The sequence below is a fragment of the Syngnathus floridae genome, chromosome 20, assembly GCF_059516105.1.
Source record: "Syngnathus floridae isolate MCC-2025c chromosome 20, RoL_Sflo_1.0, whole genome shotgun sequence".
NCBI lineage: Eukaryota > Metazoa > Chordata > Actinopteri > Syngnathiformes > Syngnathidae > Syngnathus > Syngnathus floridae.
Genome location: NC_142432.1, coordinates 4,315,118 through 4,341,658, shown reverse-complemented (window position 1 = coordinate 4,341,658; position 26,541 = coordinate 4,315,118). Strand labels below are relative to the sequence as shown.

The following is a 26,541-nucleotide window of genomic DNA, read 5'->3' as shown; positions in this document are numbered from 1 at the left end:
TGAACTGGAGCTTTTTTTTTTACGGGGACAGCGAGCTGAAGCTAATTACCCAGCAGCTCATGTGACACCAATGTGATGGGAAAATACGAAGAAGAAACAAAAGATGGAAAATCATCTGACCACACACACACACTGGTCAGTTGCGTAACATTAAAACATCGATCAAGACGTGCAGCGATATTGATTGACGCTGCGACTTATTAGCATTTTGGTCACAAGGGAAGTGATGACCAGCAGTCTTGATCATTTAAATCCTTTTTGTGTGTGTTTGCTGGAATTAGTTGCACAAACAGGAAGGTATTAAAGCTTGAACCGATGTCTCAGAGGCTTCTGATTGATTGATGCCTGATAGAAGATGATGAATGCATATTTACTTCGAAAGCGCTGCGATTCCGGGGCCCTCTGTGGCCTCAGCAGTTGGGCTTCATTAAAGCAGAGCGCCACCATGGCCATAGATCATCGCAGTGACAGGGCAACATTATGTCTGGTGGGGTTGATAATGATGTCATGAATGTGAGGGTCAAGGGTTGAAGGGCCATTAACATACGTTAAACTCCTCGATACCGATGGGAGATAGCGTAATGGAGGTATTTATATACCTGGTGACATTGTGAGCTGTTAAGAATGCAGAAAAGTACAGACGGGATGATATTGAAAGTCACAATCGTCATAAATTAGAATGAGAAGGACGATGATGATGGATGGGAGTGAAACCGCTTCAAGCGACCGACGGAAAGTCTTTTGAAGTTCCATTTATTCAATTGCCCTCTTCCTGTTTTAGTCTCCCCATCTGTCAGCATCTGCCAACCTCTTGAACCTTCCATTGATTATTACACAACATTGGTAGGCTATTTTGAAAATGATGCCGCCAGCCCATATTTTCCCCCCTTCTGCTCATATGTCTAGGTTGCCATTATTTAAGGTCAAGAACTTTAACCTCTGGCCTCTTTCCTCTTTCCTAATTTTGTTTTTTACATGAAGGCTCCAAGACTTAATCCAGTAATGGAGGAGACAAAATAGCCCACCAATTGGTGTCGGGGCAGGCTACCCCTCCTCTCCAGCTTCCCAACTCTATACCCCTATTCACTCTGTAGAAGGAGCACCCCCCGCCCCCCCACCCTCTTCCAGTCTCCGACACAAAAGCCGGGACCAGCTGTGCCGGGAGCACGGAAACCATTTTACTCCATCTTTTTAATTCTGCTTTATTACCATCAATATTTCTATGGTTTAAAGTGGCCCTGACCCTTGCTGTGCTCTGACAAGAATCCCCCTGTGCCTCTTTCTTTAATTATATATCGAAGGAACGGTGGCTGTGTGTGTGTATTGGACTGCAAATACAAATGATTCTGCATTGGCTCAAGGCTCACCTGCAGAGTGTGAGTCAGTGACATTTAGAAAGGGATCAGTCGTTCTGCATTTATTAATGTATGGAGTTGAGTAAATGAGATACTTTGCAGTTGGAGACATTTAAGATGGAACCTCTGAGACCTTTGTGCCCTTATAATAGACGAGATACCTGCTTGTTAGCCTCTAAAGGCTGCTTTCTGTAACATATTCAGGTTGTGTCTACACGGCAACAACCTGGAAAGGAAAGCTAACTTAATTTGTATGACACTGTAAAAAAAAAAAGTGTAAATTAATAAAGAGCTTCTCCCCCTTCAAAAAATGTATTGCAGATCAAATCGTTTGTCCGCCATCACGGGAGGTCTCAAGGGCTGTCCATCAACCCTAACAAAGAACTTTTATCTTTCTGCCTTTGAATTAAATGTTAGTCTATGATACGATGAAATAAAGATGAGCTAAGCCTTAGATTTGATTGCAAGATTGCTACAGGGCCAAATTTAACAAGTCCATCCCATCTTCTGCTGCAACTGAGGAGAAAATGAAAAAAGATAATGCTAAAAAATTTCAATCAGATAACATTGGGTAGGAAATAAAGTTGGAAATGCGATCAAAACTTTCTTTTTCGGTTATTCTGATTAGTCTGGCCTGAACTCATGTGACCAATATTGGATTAGCCTTTTATTAGCTAGTGTGTGTTTATGGGTCACACTGGGACTCAATGCATAACAGAAGCGACGACTAGAGCTGTTTGCATCCTTGCTTTAAGCCCCCGTGGTGTTGGAGACATCTGCCAAATCCTCCTGGATCAAAGGATGACTATTACACTGATGGGCATCCATAGTTCAGCAGCAGCCCCCCTACCCAAACCAAAAAAGCTTTAGAGGGCTCATGACCTCTGTCAACAGTTCAGGTTAAAAAACACAGGTGGGATAGCATGGGGACATACACGGAACCACAGCACCTTATCACAAAGCTAGATTCGGCAACAAATACAAATAAATTTCACAACTTTCTTTTTTTTTTTTCCAAGCTTTGATATTGTGATTTTAATCTTTTGTTTGTTATTTATGAAAAAGGTGTCAGGCAGTGGAGTAAATCCAGTGAGCCTTTTGGATCACACTGTGAAAATATGCATGTATGCATGAGTCATTTTATACATGTGACCTTTTGTCTTATGCAAAAACAAATGATTTGGATTCAACTAATGCAGGGCTCATTCATATTTCCTTTCACCCATAACATCTGCTGATGCAAAAAAACAATTCCAGATGTATTCAGAGGAGAGGGAATTTTACAGCTGATGCATGCGGAGCAGAGCTGATTAATTTCCCAAAACACATTTGTATTTTTTTTTTACAAATTTTTTTTCTGTACGAACTTTTCTGTATAAGTGACCTTTCTCTGCACCCAATTCTGCAGTTTTATATCCAATCATGGTTGGACATTTGACATTTTATTGATTAAAAATCTATAAAATACAGTGCATTCTATTGAGATAAGAAAGGATTTTTTTTTAAATGTAATGGAAATTGTCTTACGAACATATGAAAGTACAAAAATGATGAAGGAAGATATTAGTGGATGAAGCCCATTGATTTTCTAATGAGCAGCTTTTCACATAACCAGAAGCATTAGCTCCCTCTCACTCTGGTGAACCACTTAATTGCAACAACTATAAAAAGTGTATGCTTTTTGCATGAAGCATAGAAAGCAAATGGAGTATAACTAACACAATTGATTTTAGTAAGACGTGAAAACACGGATAACCAGGGCAGATTTCTGCAGCGTCGGTGTGCTTTTAGTGACACTTTGTGTTTATTCTAATCTGCATGTGTCATCGGGGTCGTCAAGGTCCAAATAAACACTCACTTCCATCATTGATGCTTTAGAAGACCTGTACAATAACAATACAGCAGGTCCTCAATTTACATTTCTGCGTTTTATCTCCCCACTGATGTGAACCTTTGTTCGGATTGACTGTTTTTTTTCTTCCTTTCTCCCACACGCTCTTGATTAACCTTTCACTTTTTTTTCCCACTCCACTCCAAACCCTCCCCCTTTCTACTTTTATCTCCCTTTCCTTCTCACCCCATCGTCTCCAGTCCCTACATCACCAGCTTCTAACCTCTATTGCAGACTTTTGTCATCTCGTTTGTACGCTTACGTGCAGGAAGCTGCTGTTCTCAACATAATTATGTGTTTTGTCGGGCGCTGCCTCTGTAGCTGGTGATAAAAGGCGAAGCCTGATTAAACTGAAGGAAAGGCCATTGATTCCTATTGACTGGCCTCTCAAAGGCTTTTAATGTTGGGGATGTAAATGAAGGTTTTCCACTGTGTTTAATTAATGACAGTGTGCCAAAAAAGCTGAAAAAAAAGACTCTTATGCCAAAACCATGTCAGTAAACCTTAATTGAGGCCCCACTTCTGGTTTCCGGATATAATCTAGTAACAATGAATGTAAATGCTATTTGGACTGAATCTAGTTTGCTTCTTCTCCCAGCAGTCAGACGGCTCCGAGCAACCATGACCGGATACAGAGACTGAGGGATGAGTTCCAGCAGGCAAAGCAGGACGATGACGTGGAGAACGAGGAGCACCCGTACAGTTTGGATCACTCTTGGGTGAGATTTGTTCATTTTATCACTTAGTGATAACTGCATGAACATTTTGAGATTTTACTTAGGGATGACATCATTTGTAATAATTAGACACAAGCGGCAGGGCCAATTGAATACCTGTGACCTTTGAACCCTCAGGTTGTGCGAGTCCACATTTTGAATACAGCTCAAAATAAAATCAAAGTCATTGGCTTTAGTACAGCTTGTATTGAGCGGTTGTCTCACACAGCAAGGATCTGTTTTTATTTTCCTTGTGGTCGTAAAAGCTTTAAGAACATTCCGCCACCAGTCCCCCACCCACTCTGAAAGTACATTTATTTTCTCTGGATTTGTTTACATGTTCGCCCCACATGTAGGTTCAATTTGAAATTAGCTATTTTTCCCCAATCACGTTCCCGATCTCTTTCTTCCCATGCTCGCTGTCAAAGTGAGATACTATCTGTTTGTACAGCACGAAGCAGTCTCCGCATTTTTCTCTTAACGTCTGAGCTCCTAATTGCTTGCGATTGTTGACACTGTTGAGCGTACCCCCGTTATTCCGGCGGTAATAAGATACGGGGCTAGCCTTGAAGTACTGAAGTCTATTTTATTAGTCCTCTTTAATCCTACCAAGAAATCACAAAGGCAAAACTTGTTAGAAAGATACAAGGACATGGATGTTCAATTCTGGCAGTGATTAGAGGAACCCTTGAAAAAAAATGTTTTAGCTTGATTCGGAATTTACCTTTTGATCAAACACTGAGTTGTTTACAAGATGGTTCTAATTCAATTTTAAACTCATGGGGATTATTGTTATGCATAAATCTTGAATTGAAATGTAAAAAAAATCCAAAATAAAATAAATAAAATGTTTTTTGCTTTGAATTTAATGTGTAAACACGATGCCTTGATCAAACCGAATCAATCCATAACTTCTTATAGCCTGCAAATGATGCATCATCTAATGTTGATCCAGTAGTGCATCATAAAACCGCCAAGTTGCCTCTGACTCCAGTTATTTTTATTTTTCAGTCTCCCTTCCCCTGCTTAGAAAGAGGGGAATTTCCAGATGTTCACCATAAATTGCTCCGTGCTTTCCAGTGTTATGTTTCTCTTTTTCTCTCTCGGGGAAGAAATAAAATAATTACGTGCTGTTAGCATGACCGCACATTCTGTAGACAGATAACACTGAGTGCAACATGAGAATGCCAGATACATTCTCTCTCTTTTGCCAATTTTATATAGCTATGAAAATCAGCCTTGGCATTCAGCCACATGTACCAAATTCCTCAACTTCTACTTCTGTCTTTCATACAATTGGGATATGTAGCTGGCCAAACCAACCTTCCATCAAGAACTAGGAAACAGTTTGTATGTTTGCATGAAATGATGCCTAGATCTTGAATCCTCAGTATCGGTTACATTTTTAAGTACTTTAAACTCCGACAGCTGCTTTCTTGATTCCATATTTTTGATAGCTGCAAATGATTGTCATAACAAGCTCACCCTCTGTGATCACTCTCGTGTTTAAACAGGTGTACCAAACCCTCTTTTACACCCGTCCGTCTCTATTGGAAAAACGAGAAGGAGCGAAATAGATTCGAGTGTGCCACAGCTACATCATGTTTCATTTTATTGGATAAAAACAAACACGGAGGTCTCCTTGATTTGATTTCAACAAATGTCATGTTTTATATGGCACTGTATTCCAAGGCCTACCAGGGAATAATTGGATTCTACTTCCTGGCCTAATGCCATTAACGTGACTGATTTTCTCTCCTGGTTATTTCTCATGCATTTCTTCTCGCATGGCGTCATCCACCTCCCAAACCTTTAAGCTCCTCTCAAAATTGGGACCGTTCTGACTAATTTGTCCCTTTCTAATTTGAGTTTGTGACATTTCTTCTTGCACACTTCTTGTACTGTGTGAGCTATGTTGTTGCTGCAATTTTAACCATATGAGTCCAATTGGCTTCAGCTCAATTGAATGCTGAGGAAAGGACCTGCTGTTGACGTTGAGTGAAATGTAATTGCGCTGTTATTGCAGCTGTCCAAGCCATGAAAAAAAAGCAACCATTTCACAAGAACTGAAATTCTTTGCTGTCAACCTTTCCAGCTTATAACATACGTTTGGTCCTGTCTCGCTTTTTCAAACTATAGCTACCTGCTGTCTTGACATTATAAATGGAGTCAGATTAGTGAGACATTTTTTTTTTTTTGACCATTAGTTTTTCTTATAAATGTTCATTTTGTTTCCTTACACCCCCCACACACATATGAAGGCGAGAAAGATGTCAGAACGGCGGGGCTGAATATTGCACCCCTGGGCTCAGATCATTAAAATGTCCCTGTCTGTCAGTGTCAGTCGAAACATTTCATAATAAGATTGAGCCTGATGAGACACCCTACTGTGGTTTGTGCTTAATCAGATTATTGTGTTCTCCTTGCAGAAGGTTTGTTAAGGGACTACTATATCCACGTCAAAGCGCTCACCTTTGTCTTTGCAATTTGTCCCTTTTGATTACAGCCTAGTAACGGGACGGATGTGCAAAGTGGGCGCCATTCGGTAACCAGTGAGGCTCAAGTCCCAAAGCAGCATCAAGAGGATGGTGGCAGTTTCCGACAAGCTCAGAGACAATACAATTCTCTGCCACGGTAAGTCACGGCTGAGCCTTCCCGAAGTTCGATCGGCACGGATACATCATTTTCACGACATTCCCGATGGCCGTCTTGTCCCTTCACAAACATAATTTCCTTGACATTGGTTTAATAACAGATGTATTCAAAATTCATGATTTTTTTTTTCTTGGCTTCACCTCTTTTTGGTGATTTTTATCCATCCGCACCAACACATCATTTTTCCGATGCCGTCCTATTTTCATTTCCATCGCTGGCTGTCATATTTGGGTCGATTAAAACATGTTTCCGTCTGTGGATATGGATTGGCGGTCCACATAGACGAATAATCAATGTGGTGTGTATAGGCCAGGGCAATCTATGCATTCCTTTCATAGGTATTATCTGCTGGCATCTCATGTGATGTGACAGTTGACTCCCGGCCTTCCCTCCCACGGTCAGTTGCTTCTCTTGGGAAAGTTCATCTGGCCGATGATAAAAGACTGACTATGGTGGCTTTTGATATGCATTCCAACCATAATCTCCTAACACTCTTAGCGGGCACTTGTGTGAGCTCAGGCTTCATGTTAGACCATAGTAAATGCCTTACACCCCTCGATTAAAAACCATAATTCGCTTCGGTTTCGACATTTCTTAGACATTTGTTCTTCACTGGAATTCCTTTTTAAAATGGAAAGTAAAATCCCAAAAGAGCCTTCCGGAGAAAAAAAAAAGCCCTGGTAGCTGCATATCTGATGACAGATAGGATAAGCTCGCCGTCTGGGATGTGAGGATTGGCGGGGCACTAATGAAGGCTTGTTGTTCGACCAGGATTAGCAGCGGCAGGCAGCGGTGGGCGAGGAACAAGCGTGTTAGTCGGAAAGAGAGACTACTGATTAGCTTGAAAGAGACACAACACGCCTAACACACACATGAATGTCATTAAGATAAGATTCTTAAAAGCAGGAAGGTCAAAGCAGGCCGAGGGCTCACCAACTCAAGCAGCTCCTGCATTCCTCTGGACCATAAAGTAGACTTCAATCAAAGCAACTCAGTTAGAAAAGTTCAAATTAAAATTGTATGTGTAAATAAATATATATATATGTGTGTGTGCGTAAAAAAAATGATAATAATAATAAAAAAATTATATATTTTTTTTTTATTATCATTATTCTTATTTTTTAATAAAAAGAAATAATAATAATAAAAAAATATATATATACTATATATATAGTATATATATATATATTTTATTATCATTATTTTTTCTTTTTTTTACGCACATACTTACAAAATGATAGAACTGGTGCCAGTTAGTTAGCCAGTATGTGTGAGTTCATGCTCACGCGTTTACTTGTGTGCTTCTTGCCCTCCCCGTGAACTCGGATTCTTCCCAGCTGTTTAAAAGAAACGCCCCACAACCACAAGTTTTTTCCTGTGACCCAAGTTCCTAGCTTTGTTTAAAATCTGTCAGTCTAGCGCTAACTCTCTCTTTTGGGTAATATATTTCCACCCCCCGTCTGTAAATTTAATCTACTTTGTGACAGATTCCGGCTCGAGAGTAGAAGTGATAAGAGCGTTCCACTTATGCATCAATCATGAGTACACTCCTGTGGGACTCTTTTTGCACATCCTCACCAAAAAAAAGCCTTCTCGAATTTTATTTTTGAAAAAGTGTCACTCCTGAAGTGTGGATAGCTGCCTGGTGTGACAGGCACAGAGAGTTTCCAAACAAGCAGTTCCCTCATGAGTTGTGTTGGCTGCTCTTTAAGCCAAGCCGGGGTGTAAATGCATGTTGGCTCAGCCCGACAGCAAAAGCCTGATGTGGAACATGTGGTCCAGCTCGCTCGGCAGTCTGTCCTTACATCTGCCTCGCTTCATGTTGGCCTCACATGCATACTACATATACTTAGATAAACATGGAACAAGATAAGATTGAGTTTCACATAGTCAGTGTATAAATTCATTTGCAGCTGTTTACATGTATACATAAATGCAGACTTGGAAGTTTGCTATGTGGGCCTCTGGAGAGGAGCATTTATTTTTTTAATATTGCTCGACAGATTACAAATTGTATGTATAAAGTATATGATGTGGAAACAAACTCCTCCTTGTAAACAATCTTAACCGGGATCAAACGTTTGTCTTGTCTGTTGTCAACTCGGCATTTAGTTTAATCCCTTCACAGACTTTCCAAATATGTCTCTGCTCAAAATAATCTACTCCGTCATCATTGACTCGGAGCAGAAGGCTCCATGGCAACTACAGCTTCTGCGACTCGGTGGTGCAAATGAGACCCCAGATGATATTTTGAATTGGTTATATTTGAAGGATTCAAGTAACAAGATTGTTATGAATTATACCCCAAAAATTTATTTCTGGTTGGGGGACTTTTCAAAGTTGCTTCTTTCCATCGTCAATGCTCAAAAACCTTTTAAGCCGACAGCAGGTTAGTGAGGTGTGAATGTGTTTTTTTTAGCAACATGACATAAGAAGCGCTGTCACCGCTTTTCCAATGAGTGTTTGCTTTAATGGATCTAATAATGGAAAAGCAGATCTCACACTTTGGCTCAAAGACGGAGCAACCTGTCATAGCTCAGGGCCACATTTTTAAAAGGCATGCTTGAGCAAGATATGAGTTTGTGGTACTTTTTTTTTTTCAAAAGTTATAATTCAATGTGAGTCAAATGTCTGCTCCGGGGATGATAAGTATCATTTTCATTTAAAAAAAAATCTGGGTCGTCTTATCTTCTTTAAATGAATGACAACTAGTTTGTAGTTCAATTTGATTTCAATGTCATACCCTGATTTGTTTTATTTTTTTTATTATGCCAGCATCTAATTTTTGGGGGTTAATAACATTATGGTCACTTATGGTGACATTTTGACTCATCTGGTCCATTAAGCCACGCTACATGTACTGAAAAAGGAAATGATGACACACACCCCTTCAATCTTCAGCTGTTCAGTCTTTTCACGATTAACTCTGTGTGTTTAGGCCACGTAAGAATCCCAGCACCGTGTCCCAAGACTCACGGGACAAGGCCTACACATCAACAGATGGCTCTCAGAGTGCCAAGGACAACCCACGCCTCTCTGGCAACCACGGCTCACATAACGGCTACCTGGGAACTTCCAACTTAAACACTCGTGTCCTCTTGGAGACTCAGGAGTTGCTGAGACAAGAGCAGAGGCGTAGAGAGCAGGGGGGCCATCAGGGTCCTTCTAGTAGTAGAGACCCTGTGCAGAATCCACCGAAATCCAAAGGTCCCTATCGGCAAGACGTCCCCCCGTCTCCAACTCAGCTTGCCAAGCTCAGTCGGCTTCATCAGGGCTCAGACAAAGGGAGGCAGTTTTATTCCTGAAGCTAACAAAGTTAGGACTGATTTTATAGAACATTCATTTAAAAAAAAAAAAAGCGAGCAAGGAGTCCAAATGCTGTGATTAAAAAGAATTTCCTTAAGTATTTATATTTTTTTGTAAAAAAATATTTTCTTATCGAGTATGTATATACAGTTAAGTGCCTTTTTCCCCGGACTAGCTATGATTTTTTTTAATTCTGAGGAGAAGCACCAAAACATTTTGGGATTTTTGTATAGCAACCTGAAAGACTGCCATTGTGGGGTAACTGTTGATAATCTTGTTGGTGTAACCTGAGGACCGTGCATCAACTAAAAGTTCTTCTCATCTTGCTTTACTTTCTTGATTTTCTCTTTACATTCACTCCTCAACTAAATTGAAAAAAAAAAACACCTTTAGAAGTATATTATTCCAACCCTGTGTGGAATATCCAGGGATTCCAGCTTTCTAAATTGGGTCAGGTCAGGGTTATTAATTAATGTACCTCATTAAAAATGAATGCAGCCCTTTTGTGTTCACTTTTTGTTGTCATGTGTTGCGAGGAGCAAGAAACGGCAACCTTGCTGGCAAGGTTTCGGCCCCGGCCTTGTCCGAAACGATTGGGATGTAAGTGAAGCCTGCTGGCCCTGAGGTGTCAGAGCTGTTCCTTGCTGAATATTTTATCAGGGCGGTCACATGGGAAGCTCTCCAGTGGGTGGCCCTGTTCTGTCTATTTTATCGGCTAAATACAACAGAGCTGATTTGATTTCCCCTCCAAGATTATATCCGTTAATGGAACTCCATTTGTGCTTTTGCTAGTCTGTCAATATTCTTCTCATTGTGTGATTTAATTAATAATCTGGAGATATTCTGGGGATTTTTTTCTTACCATGTTTTTCTAAATATAGGTATATCTGCTTTTCACACTTTTGTATGTGAATGCATTTTATTGTTATTTTATTCATTCATTTAAAAAAAAAAAACATTCTCGTTTAATTTGAAGTCAGGGGTGGCAATTTGTCATTTATGCTTCTACAAGTCTTCCTCGATTCTGATCTTTCCTTATGTCAATGCATACTTTAAACATGTTAGTCTTTGTAATTACTGCCACTTACCAAACGCTACAATATGTCACTGAATATATCTTGGCATCCTTGCCGTATGAAGCTTTTGGCTCCAGAGTTGGAGAAAAGCAGAAGAGTAGGAGGCGAACAACACGGGGAGCTCTGACCTTGTCAATGATTCAGTCAGAGGAGTAATCGCAAGTATTCCTCTGAGTTTGTGTTTAAAACTCAAGGTTACCATTTTCCATTCCATTCCTTTTTTCATTTGTCTCTCTGAATGCGTGTGGTTAAATGTGAGCATGTGTTGCGTAACACATTAAGGGCTGTAAATGTACCACAATATCCTTGTATGCAAATACTCTGTTTTGTGTTTATTGTTTGCCTCTGTAATATTATTCGGGGCATTTTTTTTTCCCATCCAGTGCAAAATATTCTTCATGATCATCCGGTATTGTATTTTATTATACACACATGGTTGTATAATGTAAGCATCATATCCTCAGTTTTGTAAGAGAATACGAGTAAAAACAGACTCTGTTCTTTTGCGTACATGCAATAAAACATTTTTTCCAACAAAGGCATTTTGGTTTCTGTATTTGTTTGGAAAAGCTAATGAGGAATACCCGCCATTATTTAACTGCTTATCCTGTTTGGGGTCGGGGGGAGGTGAGGTTTATCAACCATGCATACGCACAAAAGTGTTGGCAATGACTGTGTGCCAACATTTGCCCATGCATGGGAACATATGTCAATTTAAGTATTGAAAGTAATCATACATGTATCTGACCACAATGACTAAGAAAAGAAAATATTCTCTGGATCGGTTGTCTAGCTGGCAGATTGTCTCGTACCTTTCTCATAATTCCACATGAAATGTCTTCAGCCAGTCGTTGGCAGCAAATCAAAATATACGTTTGAGTAGCAATAAAAATATGCAATGAAATGAGATCATCCGAGTTCCCCCACCCCTATAATCTCCATTCCTGATTTAAGTTTTTACTTTGAGCTGACTCGACGACTAAAAACAGCTTGCGAACCTTGAGATGGTGATGAAGACAAAAAACGTTTAAGGAAAGGCTAACGTCAGGTTTTAGATGTCTGCACCGGCTCTTCATCAGAGACTCCTTGCCAAAGCTATCTTCATCCAAAGGAACGGCTTGAAATGATCCAGCTGGGCCATTTAGAAACTACTTGATGATTCCACTTGTCTGGATACCACCTTTGGGAAAAAGGGTAAAATTAAGGTGAAGCCCGAGATGAGACGAGTTGAGAGGGCTGGACTGGGCTTTAACTCTTAATACCTTTTTCCGAGTTAAAAAGCAACGTCTTTGAAGTAGCTCAAACTTTGATCGTCCCTCTTGAGCCACAATCCAGTTTCTCCAATATTACCTCTGAGCCAGTGTCAAAAGAGCGATTTGGAGGACAGCGACCCTGGAGGACTGAAGTTGGACGGATATCCTTGTCATAAGTGAATGTGAGTATTTGTTTGTGTATAAGTGGAATAGGCTGACGATCGGTCCGGGGTGTACCCGCTTGGGATAGACTAACCCCAACCTGAATGAGCAGCATGAAAGATAGATAGACGTTTGTGCACAACAGACGTTGCCATTATCACCTACACCAAAGTTGTTTGTCTTCTCTATATGTTGCAACGGCACGCTATTAAATTTCTCGGAAACAGCGTGCCAATGAAAGTTTGATGATGGCAGTTTGTGTGTCAGCAGGGGACAGAGTTTGGAGGAACAGCTGCATGAAAGCATGCTACAATTGAAGTGGCCCTGTGTGAGAGCATTGTAAATGACGAGGGAGTGAAAAGGGAATATAGAATGTGAGTTGAATTACAGCAAGCCTACAGGGGATTAAGTTGTTATATAATGCTGTTGAATCTTAAAGTCTGGACAGATTTATAAGTAGGGACAGCAAACAATTTAGAGAAAAAAAGCTCAGTTGAGATTTAAAGCCCCCAATAAAACGTAGGCTTCATCCCAGCATGGTGTCCAACACAGCATGGAACATATTGGGTGCTCTTCTATAAAACCTTAAACATTTATTTCTTTATGGTCCATGGAGGTGATAAAACTGTCTTTGCGTCCTACAGTTATCCCCATTTCCATGACAATCGGACTAAGTAATGGAAACCTGTCAATGAGTGACAGGAGAATTGTCCGACATCTGAAAGCCAGACGAGGAGACCAATGTACCGGAAAGAACAAAGGCGATGTCCCCACAAAAAAAGTGTAAGTCTTTTTTTTTTTTTTACTCTTGCAATATCCAATGTGTGTCACTAATTTCGAGTTGAACTCACCCCAATCTGGAATTTGAAAGTGGAAGCCAACACTATGATAAACGGTGCTCATAAGTCCTGGCAGATGCATAAGAGAAGACATTTGAGGGACCTGCAGGCATGCACACACACACACAAATATGCATTAGCTAACATCTGGTATTGAAGGAACATAAGGACTCTGTTTGGACCATGAAAAGTCAAGCGTGTGTGGTGAGACCCAGAGGAAGTGTAGTTTGTGCTTTTTGTCTCACCTTTCTTCTGTAAATGTATTTACAACGTTTGACCTTCAAAAGATTTCGTCCATATGCATAAAATACGGACTAGCCTTGGAAAAATAAAAATACCTCTCACTTGTCCACAGTGGGTGCAAAAATCTCGCCGTAAACACAACAAGGAGGATATTAGAGAATAATAACCTTTTGAACATGAGGGGCTTTCCCAAGTGGATTTCCCTTGAAGCTAATGGGGCCTGTCGTATTGCGCACTCTCAAACACGGAGCGCGGCAACGTTCAGGACCCCTTACTTTTCAAGTAGCCTGTCAAAGCGGCAGATTGAAAACAGAAGGTGTTCCGAAGAACTGTTTGATTGGCGACACATGGTAAAAGAGCCCATTAGGAACGACAGAAGTGGATTTTCTTGCAAAAGCGCCTTTGATTCCTCAAACGCGCATCTGCCCTGCGTGAGGCATCACTCACATGCCCATGCGAATCACTAGGGGGTCGACAGACGTTCTCTGCAAATATGGACTGAGCTTTCAAGGACACACTCCTGAGTGGGTTAAGAAAAATAAATACAATTCATAACCAACGTGGTGTTGACCAGCTTTGAAATGGTAATTTATTGTTTGAAGTGTTCTGGTGCAAAAAAATAGTAGAACGATGAATGCAAATATTAGCAATGGTTGTTGTTTTGATCTTGTAATAATATTTCCACAAGTATTCATGTTCAAATTGTCATTTTTTTTCTAGCGATCTATTTTTTTTTTGCAGGATAAGCAAAATTTGACTGATTATCCTTTGTTTGATACGTTCATGATTTTTTTTAAAAACTTTTAATTCCACTCTTAATTTTCTGCAGTACATTTTATTTTGCCTTTGACATTTTTTACAGTATTTTTTTATTTAGACCTTATTTTGAATTATTCAACATATTCTCACTCAAAATCGGTCAGGATACAATCGCCCCCAGCTCACCTATGACAAGTGAGGTTAAGCGCTATCAAAAATAGAAGGATGTATTATTACCTGGGACACCAAATGTTGTTCTACCGCCTCAAAGTGAGCTACACTAGATCCCTTATGACCCAAATATGCTTCCTTCCCAGATAGTGTTCAATATCCAGTCCTGTCAATTATATTGACATCCCAGTTGTTTGACACCAGGTTCACCTGCCCTTTTCTTCATCCTCCAGAATGTCAGGCTTGATGTTTATGGAATTACAAAAAAAAACATTCCGTTGAAGTGAACAGAATAGATTCAGCAAAGCGTTGCTGTATAAAATCTACATAAGAATAAATCCTGTAATCTCTCCTCAGTTTACACAGTAGAGTGGCTGAAAGCAATTACTCCTGACAAAGAATGCCCCCCCCCCCCAGACACACACACATCCTCCTCCATAGCTTCGACTATTCCCAATGCCCTGTCTGGAGTTAATCCTCTGAACTTTCCAAAATGTCTTCCTCTATTCCTTTTTTCTCCCCGAGTGCAAGCTGTAACACCCCGAGATATCGTGCACACAGGAGAAGCGATTGAAATAGCCGTCCAGAAATTCCCAATGTCTTCCCGTGTGTACGTGCACCCACACACACAAACCTCTTTGTTCTACCTGACCCCCACACTTCCCCTTTTACCCTGAACTCAACACACAACCCCACTCAGAGAAAGAGAGAGGCCACATCGAGTTATTATCTCTTCACAGTGGGATCCTCACAGGTGTTGAATGATGGTCGCATGGGAGGATGGGGGGGTAAAATGGGATTAAATAGAAGAAGAGTGGCTTTCTTTCTTTTTTTTGGACTCGCGGGAGGAGGTGGGGCGGGTGATTATTTAACGATAGTGGGGAGGTGGTGAGATCCTGACACCTGTGGGCGACTACTCACAGATGGGGGGTGGGCAACATCTGCTCCTCCGATAGCCTTCAACCCGGTCCAGAAATGTTAATGGTGTCACTCCCTTATGCTTTGGATCCTTCATTATTGTATATTGACTTTTGCTTGTTACATAAATGCCCCCCAACCAAACAATACCAACTCAACGTGGCTGTAATTGGATTTTATTTTTGTTTTATTAGGTTTTTTAAAAAAATAATTTGAGTTTGATTGGGGATGTAACAGAGCAGGGATGATGAATTGTTTGGTTATGCAGAAGCAACAATGCGGCAAGGTTACCGGATTTCACAAAAGATGTTGTTAGCTAAGGGGAAGGTTATTGGCTGGATAATAATTGTGCTTGCCAATGGCTTCTAATTTATCTCATTATGTTTTGTGATTTTGAACACTAATATCGGTAAATAAATGAGTTTTTGAACGTTTTTAATGAGATAACATAATGTTGTGTGGTTACTCTGGTCATCATGTTTATTGTTCATTAATGTTGACGTTCACATTTTCGAGCCAGACACTTTTTTGTTTTGAATTCATTAGCAAAGAAATCAAAAGCCTAATCGAAAACAAATCAAGATGATCTCATCAAGCTTGTCATTCTTATGATGTGTTTTTGATTTAACTGCCTTTTAGGCAATATCTTTTTATGCCTTTTTGAGATGATACAGATGTTGTATTTTAACACTAATGCATGTGGGATCTTCAGACTTTCCAGGACATGTGCTTTCTTCCTTTTCAGTGACAGCGTGTATCTTTAATGGTGACAGTGTTTTGTTCTTCATGTCTCTCGGGACAGATAATGGGAAGCGCTCCTCCTCAATGGCGAATAGGCCAGAGGAGGCTCTGTAAACATGAGGGAATGAAGATTAATCACACACTAGAGATAGTGCTCCCACTTTAATAATCGGTATTGATTACTGTCACCTTACATCTGCACCAACAGCTGCTGCGAGACGGGCCCGTCGCCCAAGGCTGGTCCACTTTACACATCCGCCGTTAAATCATTGTGTATTCAGTGGAGAACAGCTGGATTCTTGTAAAAAAAATAATAATAATACCCCATTGATATGCCTTGTGTGTAAATATTTTTTTTTTCTAAAATAAAAGTCATGCTTAAATAGTCAATCGGCGTGTGGCATAAAAGTTGCAGAAGCAAAACAATTGTCAAGATGACCACGTTTTGGTACGGTACATCTTCAGTTGAGCTTTTGCGGTTTGCTTGCTTTTATTTTCAAATTGTTTCATGATTTTGCCAATTTTCTTTCCATCGACCCATTCCAAGAAGCCTATTAAGAGGGTAGCCTTGATCTTGAACTTTTGATTATGCATTCATATTTGACGCTTTTTATGACTCCCTTAGGGGCAAATTTATTTCCATCCAAATAAATGAAACTTGTTTTCATAATCTTGCCTACACGTACAATGTGTGAATAAGAAGTGTATCACGCCTTGAGGGCACACATTGAAACATCAAAACAACACTGCCAATTGTTGTAGCCATACTGATGTAATGGCGGTGGGAGATCCAATCATATCTGAACTCTGACCCCGAGGCTGATACGTGGTTGCGGTGGTGAGATGGCTGTTGTGCAGACAGCACATGTTGGTAATGAGAAAAGAGAAAGTGTGATGTTATTCTGAATGAGAACACGCAGTGTTGTGACCCCCACCTTGGCCTCTTTCCATCTTGAGAGCCAGGGGGCAGGGCAGCCGGCTGAGTTTGAGTCTTTTGGGGACTGTTTGATTGGCGTCTGCACGCCGTCCATCTGAGCAAGAAAGCTGACGTGCAATTCGATGAAAGCCGAAAATAAAATGTTGTAAATTGCACATGTAAGATCTTCGGTGTAACGCCGACATATTTGGAGTTAACTTGAATTTATATGTACCAATTTTCCTCTGTACGATTACAAATGGCAGTAATTTCGATTGTCGTGATATTGATAGTCGGAGGCCTTCCTTTCGTTTTGTATCGTTGCACTTGGCAACAGCTCCCTGTTTGTCCATTGGACTAATTACACCATCATGTTGTCACTTGTAAGTACACACTTGGTCTATTTAAAAACTATTCAAAGAGCTCAACCTCTCCCATAATCATGTAGCCTAACAACAGATCGATGAGAGGCATTTATTTGGAATGACTTTTCAAGGGGAATTCACTCATGCATTAATGGGAGCATTCAGGCTAGGACGTGATGGTTAATTGTTAGGTGGTAATGATGATGATGATGTAACAGCAGCACGTATTGATCGGGTTCTATTTCGAGGACCATGCTGGCATGTAAGCTGAATTGTAAGGATCACTCATAAATTGCAATAATAAATCCACGACCTGTAAGGACTTCCAATGGAGCATATTCAGTATTTTTGAGATTTGATTTCACTGGCTGCAACTGGGGCAGCATCCAAGATAAACTTTCAAGGATCCAGCAGAGGACTAGCAAAATATCTCACGCCTTGATGAGCCTGACTGCTCACTGTTTTAATTCTTACCATTCGGCGATGCTTCGCCAGCACCCGAATCCATTTTCTTAATCCTATAGGCTCACTGTCACCCAAGTTCCTGTTTAACAGATCAGCGGTAGTGAAAGCTTAGCGATGCAGCAGCCACCCCTAAACCCCTCCGCATGACTCCCGGTCTGGCCCGAGCGAAGCTTTGAATCACCAGAGACGGTCATTCATTGGATCTGGCGTCGTTTTACTCTCCGTCTCGACTCGTCTGTCTCACATGATACTAAGTATGACAGACTTAACTGCATTCTTTGCTGTGATTTAACTGTTCCACAAAATGGATGAAACGGAACTTCAGTCCAGATTTCCCCTCATTCGGTTATGTTAGACTATACAAATATAAGTAAGTGAGAGAACATATGTCTCTACAGACCCATTCTGGCTTGCGTCTGACTAATTCATAGGAATATGACAAAGAATGGCAAAAAACTGAACTAATCTAATAATCTTAGACATTGGAGGATTCTAAGAAAGGCTGCTCGGGTATCTGACGGTAGGCTTCTCATATAAAGAAAAAAGAACGTATATTTCTTCCTATATCTGTGTAAATATTAGTGTTAATACCATCTGCACCCTTGTCTATGTTTGTAAAGTGCCTGACCTTGATACAGCCGAGCTGGTGTGACGAGAGATAACAGGTGGATTGGCAGCCCACGCTTGTCGCTCTATGTTTAACCTGTGAGATTCAACACCCCGCAAGGTGGTGAGACCAGCGGGTGCCTGCTTGAGTAGAAATGATCTTTTTTTTTTTTTATACCGCAGCTGATCTGAGATTGTTTTTTTGTCATTCTCCCAAATAGGTGCAACCATGTAGTTGTGAAAACCGAGTAGGTGAGGCTGTTGAAATTTTGCAATTCACATAAAACAGCCCATGAAATGGTGGCTTGGTGGAATCTGACTATACTTAAAGATAAATTATCACATTAAGGTGGTGCAATGTCTTCACTCCAACATCCTTTCAACAAACATTTTTTTCTCCCAAGACCCTTTTCGTGTTCTTATTATGTCCGACCACTATTTCCCTTTGTCCGTCCTAATGTTCCGCTTGGTGTCCTCGCTAAATAATTACAAGAAACCTGTCCTCGCCTGTCAGTGTGGTCAGGCCCTTTGCTGAGACTATGACAGCCATCTTGTCCCCTCAGTCCTCTCCTTCCATTAGCTGCCCAGGTCACTGTGACTGTGCAGTCATTCCAGGGTCAGGGCCCACCTCTATGGGCTGTAATTGCAGTACACTGAGCACTCCGAAGCTGCCTCGCCCACCTAATGAATTGTCACCCACTTTAATATGAAATTACACAAGGGTGACTCGTAATAGATTAATACGGTTGGCAAGGTTACTCTCAAAGGATAATCCATTGAAAATTGCTGATTGCCTGCCTAAAATTATTATAAGACCCATGTGAAGTGGGATTAGTCAGCCAAAGTGATCCTATGTGATCACTCTTATCTATCACTGGATCGCTTTGTGTAAAGAGGGGTGTGAATATTAATCCACACCCTTCTGAAAGGTTAGCTTGTACTTGGACAGATTAGGGACGCAAAAACTTTTCATCACGTTAATGCTGAATTACTGTAATTCCCGCACCGGTTTATAAACTGCAGGTGTTTTAAATGAGATGTCATCCAGGGTTCAAAGGTTGTGCAAAAAGTAGTGTCTTATAGTCCGGAAATTACGGTAAATGTGACTTCAAAAGTAGAATATTTGCAGGCTTTGTCATATGTCTGCTAAAGTAACCCAAAAACCTTTATGTTACCTACTTTATTATTGCTCGAGTAAGTAAATTAAGTGACATTTGAGTATGTAATGATGTCAAACGGAATCATTTGGACATGCTAACTAGCACGTCTTTTAATATCTACTTTTCCTCTTTCCTAAATCAAGAGCGTTTGTTAATACCTGCAGGCGTACAGCGGAGTAATTTATACAAGAGCCAATAAAAAAAATGTGTCAGAGAATTAATTAAGGCATTAAGGTGCTGATAGAAGGGGTTCCAATGCCTCTGAGAGACCGAGAAGAAAATAGATTGAAGCAATTTTGCATTTCCCGCATAATGGTATTGTTGAAGGCAGCTAAGCAGTCCATTCGGGGAATCCGCACAATAAGAGGATACGCTTTTGTATCGATACATTCCTTTATCCCCAACTTCCTTCTTTTTTAATTCCAACTTTCATGCCTTCAAGCCTATGCTCCTTGATCGCCAACTGATTGCCGGGGCTTTATTGCATTGACGAAGGGTGACAGTAGCTGTCGCGGTTGTCAAACGGCTCAGCCTGCAGCATATCAAACTGCGGTTTGTAGCACGACTTTTGACATGCTCAATCGTCCATTAAAGACAAATCACTGTCAGCGCTACATTCTGTCTGACTATCAGTCATCAGTGGGAGGAGGATCAGGAGATCCCGTTGGACCTGAGGTTAGAATAAGAGAAGTCAGATACAGGTACCGTATTTTGCGGAATATAAGTCGCTACTTTTTGCTCAATCTTTTTTCTTATCTATGGATTTTTCATGATTTTCACGATATTATATGATTTGTGCATATTCTCTTATATATGGAAATTAAATGTTAAAACACCTGCGTCTTATAATCCAGTGCGGTTTATATACGAGCTGGATTGTCCACTAATTTTACTTGGTGCGTCTTATATTCAAGTGCAGTTTATAGTCCAGAAATGACGATACATATTGTGTTGAGAAAATAAAAATTAATATGCCAAGTCCAAAAGCTTTTGAGAGTTTTAATCAACATTCCGTTTTGTCCTCAACGGTTTTGAAGTCGAAAAGAATGAAAGTCACGCTTGATTCCAAACGCGTGCATACAAGGCTGATGTAAGCGGCTGAAACAACCCTGAAAGGAATACCTTCAAAAACCAGACGCTAAGGTGTGACTTTGAGTTGTGCTCTGTCCACAATGGAACATTAAAGTTATCATGCGACCCCGCACACAGGGCCTTGCTCCTCATATAACATCCAGTCGAGCTTTCTGAACCGCTCCGGCTTTCACGGCGGGTCAACTATATATATCGGCAGAGAGGCGGTCTTTGAAATTGCCCGTTTACTGTCTCAATTTAAAACCATAGCGTCAACCGTAGGTGGCGATAAAGACAGCTAATTATCTTGTATCGTTAGAAACGAAAGGACGTGATGCTCTCTGTCACTCATATCACAAGGCTCATAAAAGTTAATTCCAGGGTCAACAAGCAGCTGGTGGAGAAAGAAGGATGAGCCGAGGTGACTGAGAAGGGGCTGCTGGAACACAGTAGAAAAGAGACAAGCCTTAATCCCCTAAACTTCCTCCTGAAGGCAGCACTTTTTTTTTTTTAAATTCGGGGTTTATCCCTTTCCTGGGGAGGGGATGTTATCAGCTGACGCTTTCTTCTTCCCCTATCCCCTTTTCCTCTTGCCTCTCTGCGATGCATCTGCCAGGTGTGATAAGGCAGACAAACTTTTACCTTTTACAGGGCTATTAAAACCATTTTCCCCTGCAGTTTTGAAATGATTATCGCCTTAGGCCCACAGTTCCGGGTGAGCTGATAGCTCACCTCCATCTGGCCATATCTTTGTGACTCTTTGAGGTTCTCGTCTGGCTGGGTGGTTGAAGATTATATGCATTTACTAAACGGCTTGAATACAGTGGGGGGGTGCAAGGGATGGGATGTGGAGAAGAAAAAAAAAGAGGGGGAAGAATTGAAAAGCACTGGGCATCCACAATGCTGTGGTGGTTGATAAGGGATACGGTGACAGCCTCTTCCACTTGCTGTCTGAGACCAGGATTGACTTAATGTGGGACTCATTGTCAGCTAAAGGCCAACTGCATTCATTCCTTCAAGCTTTTATTTCCTCTTTTTTATATTCTGTACATTGAACTGGACAGATATTTTATTTCACTAGTTGAAGTAAGTGTGTAAATGTAGAGATGGTCCGCCGAGGGGAATGAAATAAGAGCTATCAAGATGAAATGCTTAAAGTCAGAACTGAATAGCTCATTAACTGTGTAAAGGTGCAAAGAGACCTTCTTTAGCAACTTTCTTACATAATAATCTGACAGTTATTTTGGTGGTAAAAGGCATATATTAACATTCATATAATATGCTCTAGGGGAATTCTCTCTCGAGCTGACCTCCGCTATTTTACAGCCTAATTACAAAGACTGTCAGCCAGACACATTGTGGAAGGTCAGTGACCTTGCAATCAGCATAAAGAATTAAACAGATGATAAAGCCTGGTTTACAACATCCTAATCATGAATTATCAGCCAGTGGAACCTGCAAATTAATTTTTCATGTAAACCTTTGCAACAAGTCATATGGGAAGAACTGAGCATGTGGTTAATAGGACCAACTGGGAGGCGTAAAGGTTACTAGAAATGGAAAATATATATATATCTGTTGCAGATGGCAGGAAGAATTACAGGTAAAACGTCAACTGTTATGAATTTATTAATAGCGGGAAAATAATATGGAAATAATTTGTTGCAGTTTTACTCTGACCTTCCAGCAGTCGCCTCTTTGTTATTCGAGTCGACAACATCGCAAAACATCTTTGACTTGAGAAGTGTTCTTAGCGAAAGCATGTTGCCAGAAGTGATTGCAACAACTTGGGCATGTGGTCAAGAGCCTGCACAGTGCCTTACAACCCAGCTTTTAATGAGCTATATTTAGCTCCTGCTAAAGTCACCCTTGTTCCCATTTGCTGGCTCCAAACATCTATGAAAAAGCCTTTATGTCCATTATTTAATTCAAAGAATTTTGTAGTTGATCATATATGATTAATTGATTCAAACCGAGTGCACGACTTTGCTTCAACAGCAGAGGCGCTGTTGAGTAGTTAGAAATACTACGAGGAAACGACTTACAACATTCAAAAATTGATATTATCCCATTTTATCAACAAATTATTTGTAAATGATTCATTTTACATAAAAAAATACAATCACTAAATTAATTATAAACAAAAATGAACTTTTTAGTGCGAAAAGAGTATGCCTTTATATATTGCCCTTATACCCAGCCTTGCTCCCCAGGGAGAAACAATTTTCTTCCGAGCAAGACCTTTCAATAATGGAGTTCACTATTAATCATCCACCCTGTCCCTGCTTCATAGCTATTTCCTATTTCATTTAGTTGCCGTTCATCTTGCCCGAGACCCCCTCCACACATCCCCCCCCCCATTGCAAATAACTCTCTTCCTTCCGTCCTTATAATATGACATTATTGGCTAATGCATCCCGACCCTGACTGCGGATGCCTCGAATGCATGAAGTCCATCAACAATTAAACGCCAGCGTGACACAGAACCGCTCGGCCGCCGAGAGCTGATGGTCGCGTTGATACAATTATTTCATTTTGAGGAACAGATGCGATTGGATTAGAAGCACGGGCCTCATGAAAATTGGAGAAATCAATGGTACAGCCTAATGTTGCTTCTGAATCAGCAGAGAAACATTTATTTATATGCCGGAAGACAGGAAATAAAACATAACGGATTAGCGGTAATGCGGAGAATGCAGGTGGATTTTTATTCATTATTGCAGATCATCTGAAGAAGCTTTCAGGAAGTCAACAAACTAACCATGCTTGAGATGACCAGTACTAAAAATCCATGATGACACAATGGCAGTCATCATAGCTTGGTTGCACTTTTAGCTGAATGTGTGTCAACAAGTCTTGGTGATAACTTATTTATAGTGTTTACTCTGGCTCTTCCCCAAATGAGCTCGAGAAACAGGAGGGAGGGTGTGGGTTACTTCAGAGGCCCAAACCTCGACAAGATCCCTGGAACAAACCGTGATTTTACATATTTATGGAGTCAGAGGTGTTTTGTCGCCCCAGAGCTTGAGTCAAGCTACGGTCATTTGTCAGCTGTTAGGTCACGTCGGCTGTGTTGCCATCAACTTGTCTTTTTCACACTCGCACTTACTGAATGCATGATCGTTCGACAAATGCATGGCGTTTAGCTAAAAGGCATATTTATACTGCCACAGCCCAAGCGGCTGTGCTATCAAATTTAGCCGACTATCCCAGACTCATCAATCACATGTGTTTTCATGCGCACATGGTTAATAATTCCCTGTGATTCCACAGTCTGATGCCCAGAATGTAGATTTCCCACTTCAAAAAAAATAAAAGATTTGATGACAGATGAAGGGCATGACAGATCTTAAAGAAGTGTCTTTCCAATACTGTCTGAAATATTAAACAATGGCTGTCTTATTTCTCAACATTTCAAAACCTTTTTTTTTTTTTGTCACCATTCAAACCTTGTTGCCATTTTATCATTTATATCTCTGTAATTTGTGATTTCAATTATTTAGATATATGTCACAATCAGTGTTTATACGTAGTGATTGTTTTGTTGTTTCTTTGTGATCCTTTATAGGGTTAAGGTCAGGGTTAACCCTTGTTGCGTTCATACTTTGGAGATTATACGATTGCTCCTCTGACAATTTAAGCATTCATTTATGTGTGTTGTTGTTTGTGTTCTTACGTCTCAGACTTTAGGCCAAATAACAGTTTCTCCAATTACCCTTATTTTCCACACCCTTCACTACAGAGTGCTAATAAGTGTTTGAAAATGGAAGAAAAAAAAAAAAGCATGCTGCTTAATGTTCACCTACAATCTATTGTCAGCCGCCGTTGCCGTGGTGAGGCAACTCCTGCTGTGAGGAAAAGGCAGGATGTATTATCAGTTCACCTAGCTTTCAGAGAATTCAGCAACACACAAAGCTCAATGGGTTCCCATTAGAGCACTGGTGGTTGTGGTAGAGTCTCAATATGGGGGGGTACTTTTCAGTTCTTAAGAAAGTGGAGCCACCTTTAAATGTGAGGAGTGTGGCGCATGTCTCTCTTGCCAATTAAAAAGCTGGAAAAAAATAGCGCAGCCTCCAGGCTTAGTTTTGCACAATAACATTTGCACCATGGGAAACCATCTGTTTTGCAACCTTTCATTTTTTTTTGACACTTCTGTTAGCTCAATCTTGCAACACTGTTAATTTTCATGTGGGCAAGACAACTGGACAAAATAATGATAATTAAAAAGTTCTTATTTATTTAATTAAATATTAAAGAGCCAAAGCCACACTGTTTTTTGCAACAGTAATTTACAGTTGAATCCTGATTGAAAAAAATAAAAATACTAAAGTCACTATATGCAAATTACAATACCTGTGTTAATATTGGTTCAGGGAAAATGATGTGCAAGTAAACAATAGTTATTTGAATTGACTGCATTATTTTAGGATACATTATGCATTACAATTCAAATTCACGACTCCACAAGGTCCTATTAGCATTTTGATTGTATTACGGCTTGTAATAAGAATAGTATCTCTCTCAATCTCATCACCTCAGAGGTTTAAATTACCTTGCAGAGTGTTTAAAATACCTTGATGTTATGTTAGAATTAGCATTGCAAGCTTTATTGTTCAAAGTTGTGCACAGTGAAATACTCCATCTACCTTTTAGCTTCGCCCGTGGTCATGAATGCTCGCTGGAGTGCTCAAAAGTTCTCCTGGCTTGTTCAACAAACCTTTTGAGTAATGACTTATTAATTTGGTTTAGATCTTCAGGATCTGCTCTAACGGCTTTTGGAATTCAGTTTAGTTGTAGTTTGTCATGAGCGTGTCACCTGAAGCTGACATCATTTTGCATCCTGCTGCAAGCTGCATGGCTGATTTCCCCGTGTGGGACAAATAAAGGACTATCTTATCTTACTGAGACTCACCTAATTATGAGGGCCCATCTTTCCCTCCAAGGCAATCAAGCTGACAGCAGTCTTGGTGACTACTGGAACTGCAAAGCTTGTTTAGAGATTCCACCCCCCCGCTCCCATTTTTTTTAAAATCACAACAAAGGCTCAAGTTAAGCTCTTTATTCCAGAGGAGCCATACTTGGAAATAGCTGGCGGTTGTCATCACCACATTTCGAGATCTGCAATCAGTTTATTTTATCCTCTATAATGCCTCCCTCAGTTTGGCTTATGCTTGAATTCTCGACAGTAAATTGTCAGTCATATGCTTAAAATCACATCTCGCATTTTATATTTTTACGTTTATGGTAAGCATTATTGGACGCAGCTCCATATTGCTGAGAAAGACAACTTTTTCTAGATTTATGAAACACTTATATAATGACCTGTCAGAATGATTCTGTCCAGGGTTGGAAAAAATACGACGGAAAAAGAAAAATGCCTTGTTATATTGTTGCTGAGAGACTAAATTAAGTGTTTTTTTTGTAAAACCACATTTTTGGATTGCTCCTGTACGCTTTTTGTGGTTCCTTATTTTATATAATTTTAATTGTAAATAATTCCTCTGCTAGTGTTTTGGATAAAGACTTTGTTAAGTCAGCAGCAAAAAATAAATAAACAAATACCTACTGATACATATCATTCGGGTGGCACTTCATTATGAGAATGACTTATCAGCTGACCTGTAGGGAGCAATTCCATTGGATTTTTTTTTTTTCTCGCTCGGGCGAAGTAGATGAAAGTGCAAACACACGCAGCAAAATAGCAAGAGACTGCTGCTATGCTAAAAAGTCAATAAAAGCAACAGCATGGAAGGGAAAAGTGATTAGCAGTAAAACTAATAGATTGTGGAATATTGTGCTAAAATGCAATTGCTTCCTTTTCAGTTGGAGATTAGAAGTTTTAAGAGTATCGCTAATGTATTTTGGTAGTTCAT

The 26,541-nt window shown here is 40.3% G+C and overlaps 2 protein-coding genes across 10 annotated transcripts in view; both read left to right on the top strand.

Annotated features, from left to right (window-relative positions):
* Positions 1-11,541, top strand: part of LOC148380860 (partitioning defective 3 homolog) — a 124,263-nt gene extending 112,722 nt beyond the window's left edge. For 2 of the 3 annotated variants that reach the window (XM_088363402.1, XM_088363400.1), the window contains 3 exons: positions 3,845-3,965; positions 6,469-6,596; positions 9,556-11,541. In XM_088363402.1, coding sequence (XP_088219528.1) covers positions 3,845-3,965; positions 6,469-6,596; positions 9,556-9,922 — 616 coding nt within the window. In that variant the 3' untranslated portion in view covers positions 9,923-11,541. The remainder of the gene's footprint in view (positions 1-3,844; positions 3,966-6,468; positions 6,597-9,555) is intronic. The other variant, XM_088363401.1, reaches the window with a different exon arrangement.
* Positions 11,542-11,652: 111 nt separating this feature from the next.
* The window catches only part of nrp1a (neuropilin 1a), a 96,051-nt gene continuing 81,162 nt past the window's right edge, over positions 11,653-26,541 (top strand). For 3 of the 7 annotated variants that reach the window (XM_088363249.1, XM_088363253.1, XM_088363246.1), the window contains exons 1-2: positions 11,653-12,788; positions 13,059-13,197. The gene's annotated coding sequence lies outside the window, so the exon portion shown is untranslated. Of the gene's footprint in view, positions 12,789-12,834; positions 13,198-26,541 lie in introns of those variants that run through there. The other 4 variants (XM_088363248.1, XM_088363247.1, XM_088363251.1 and 1 more) reach the window with 4 other exon arrangements.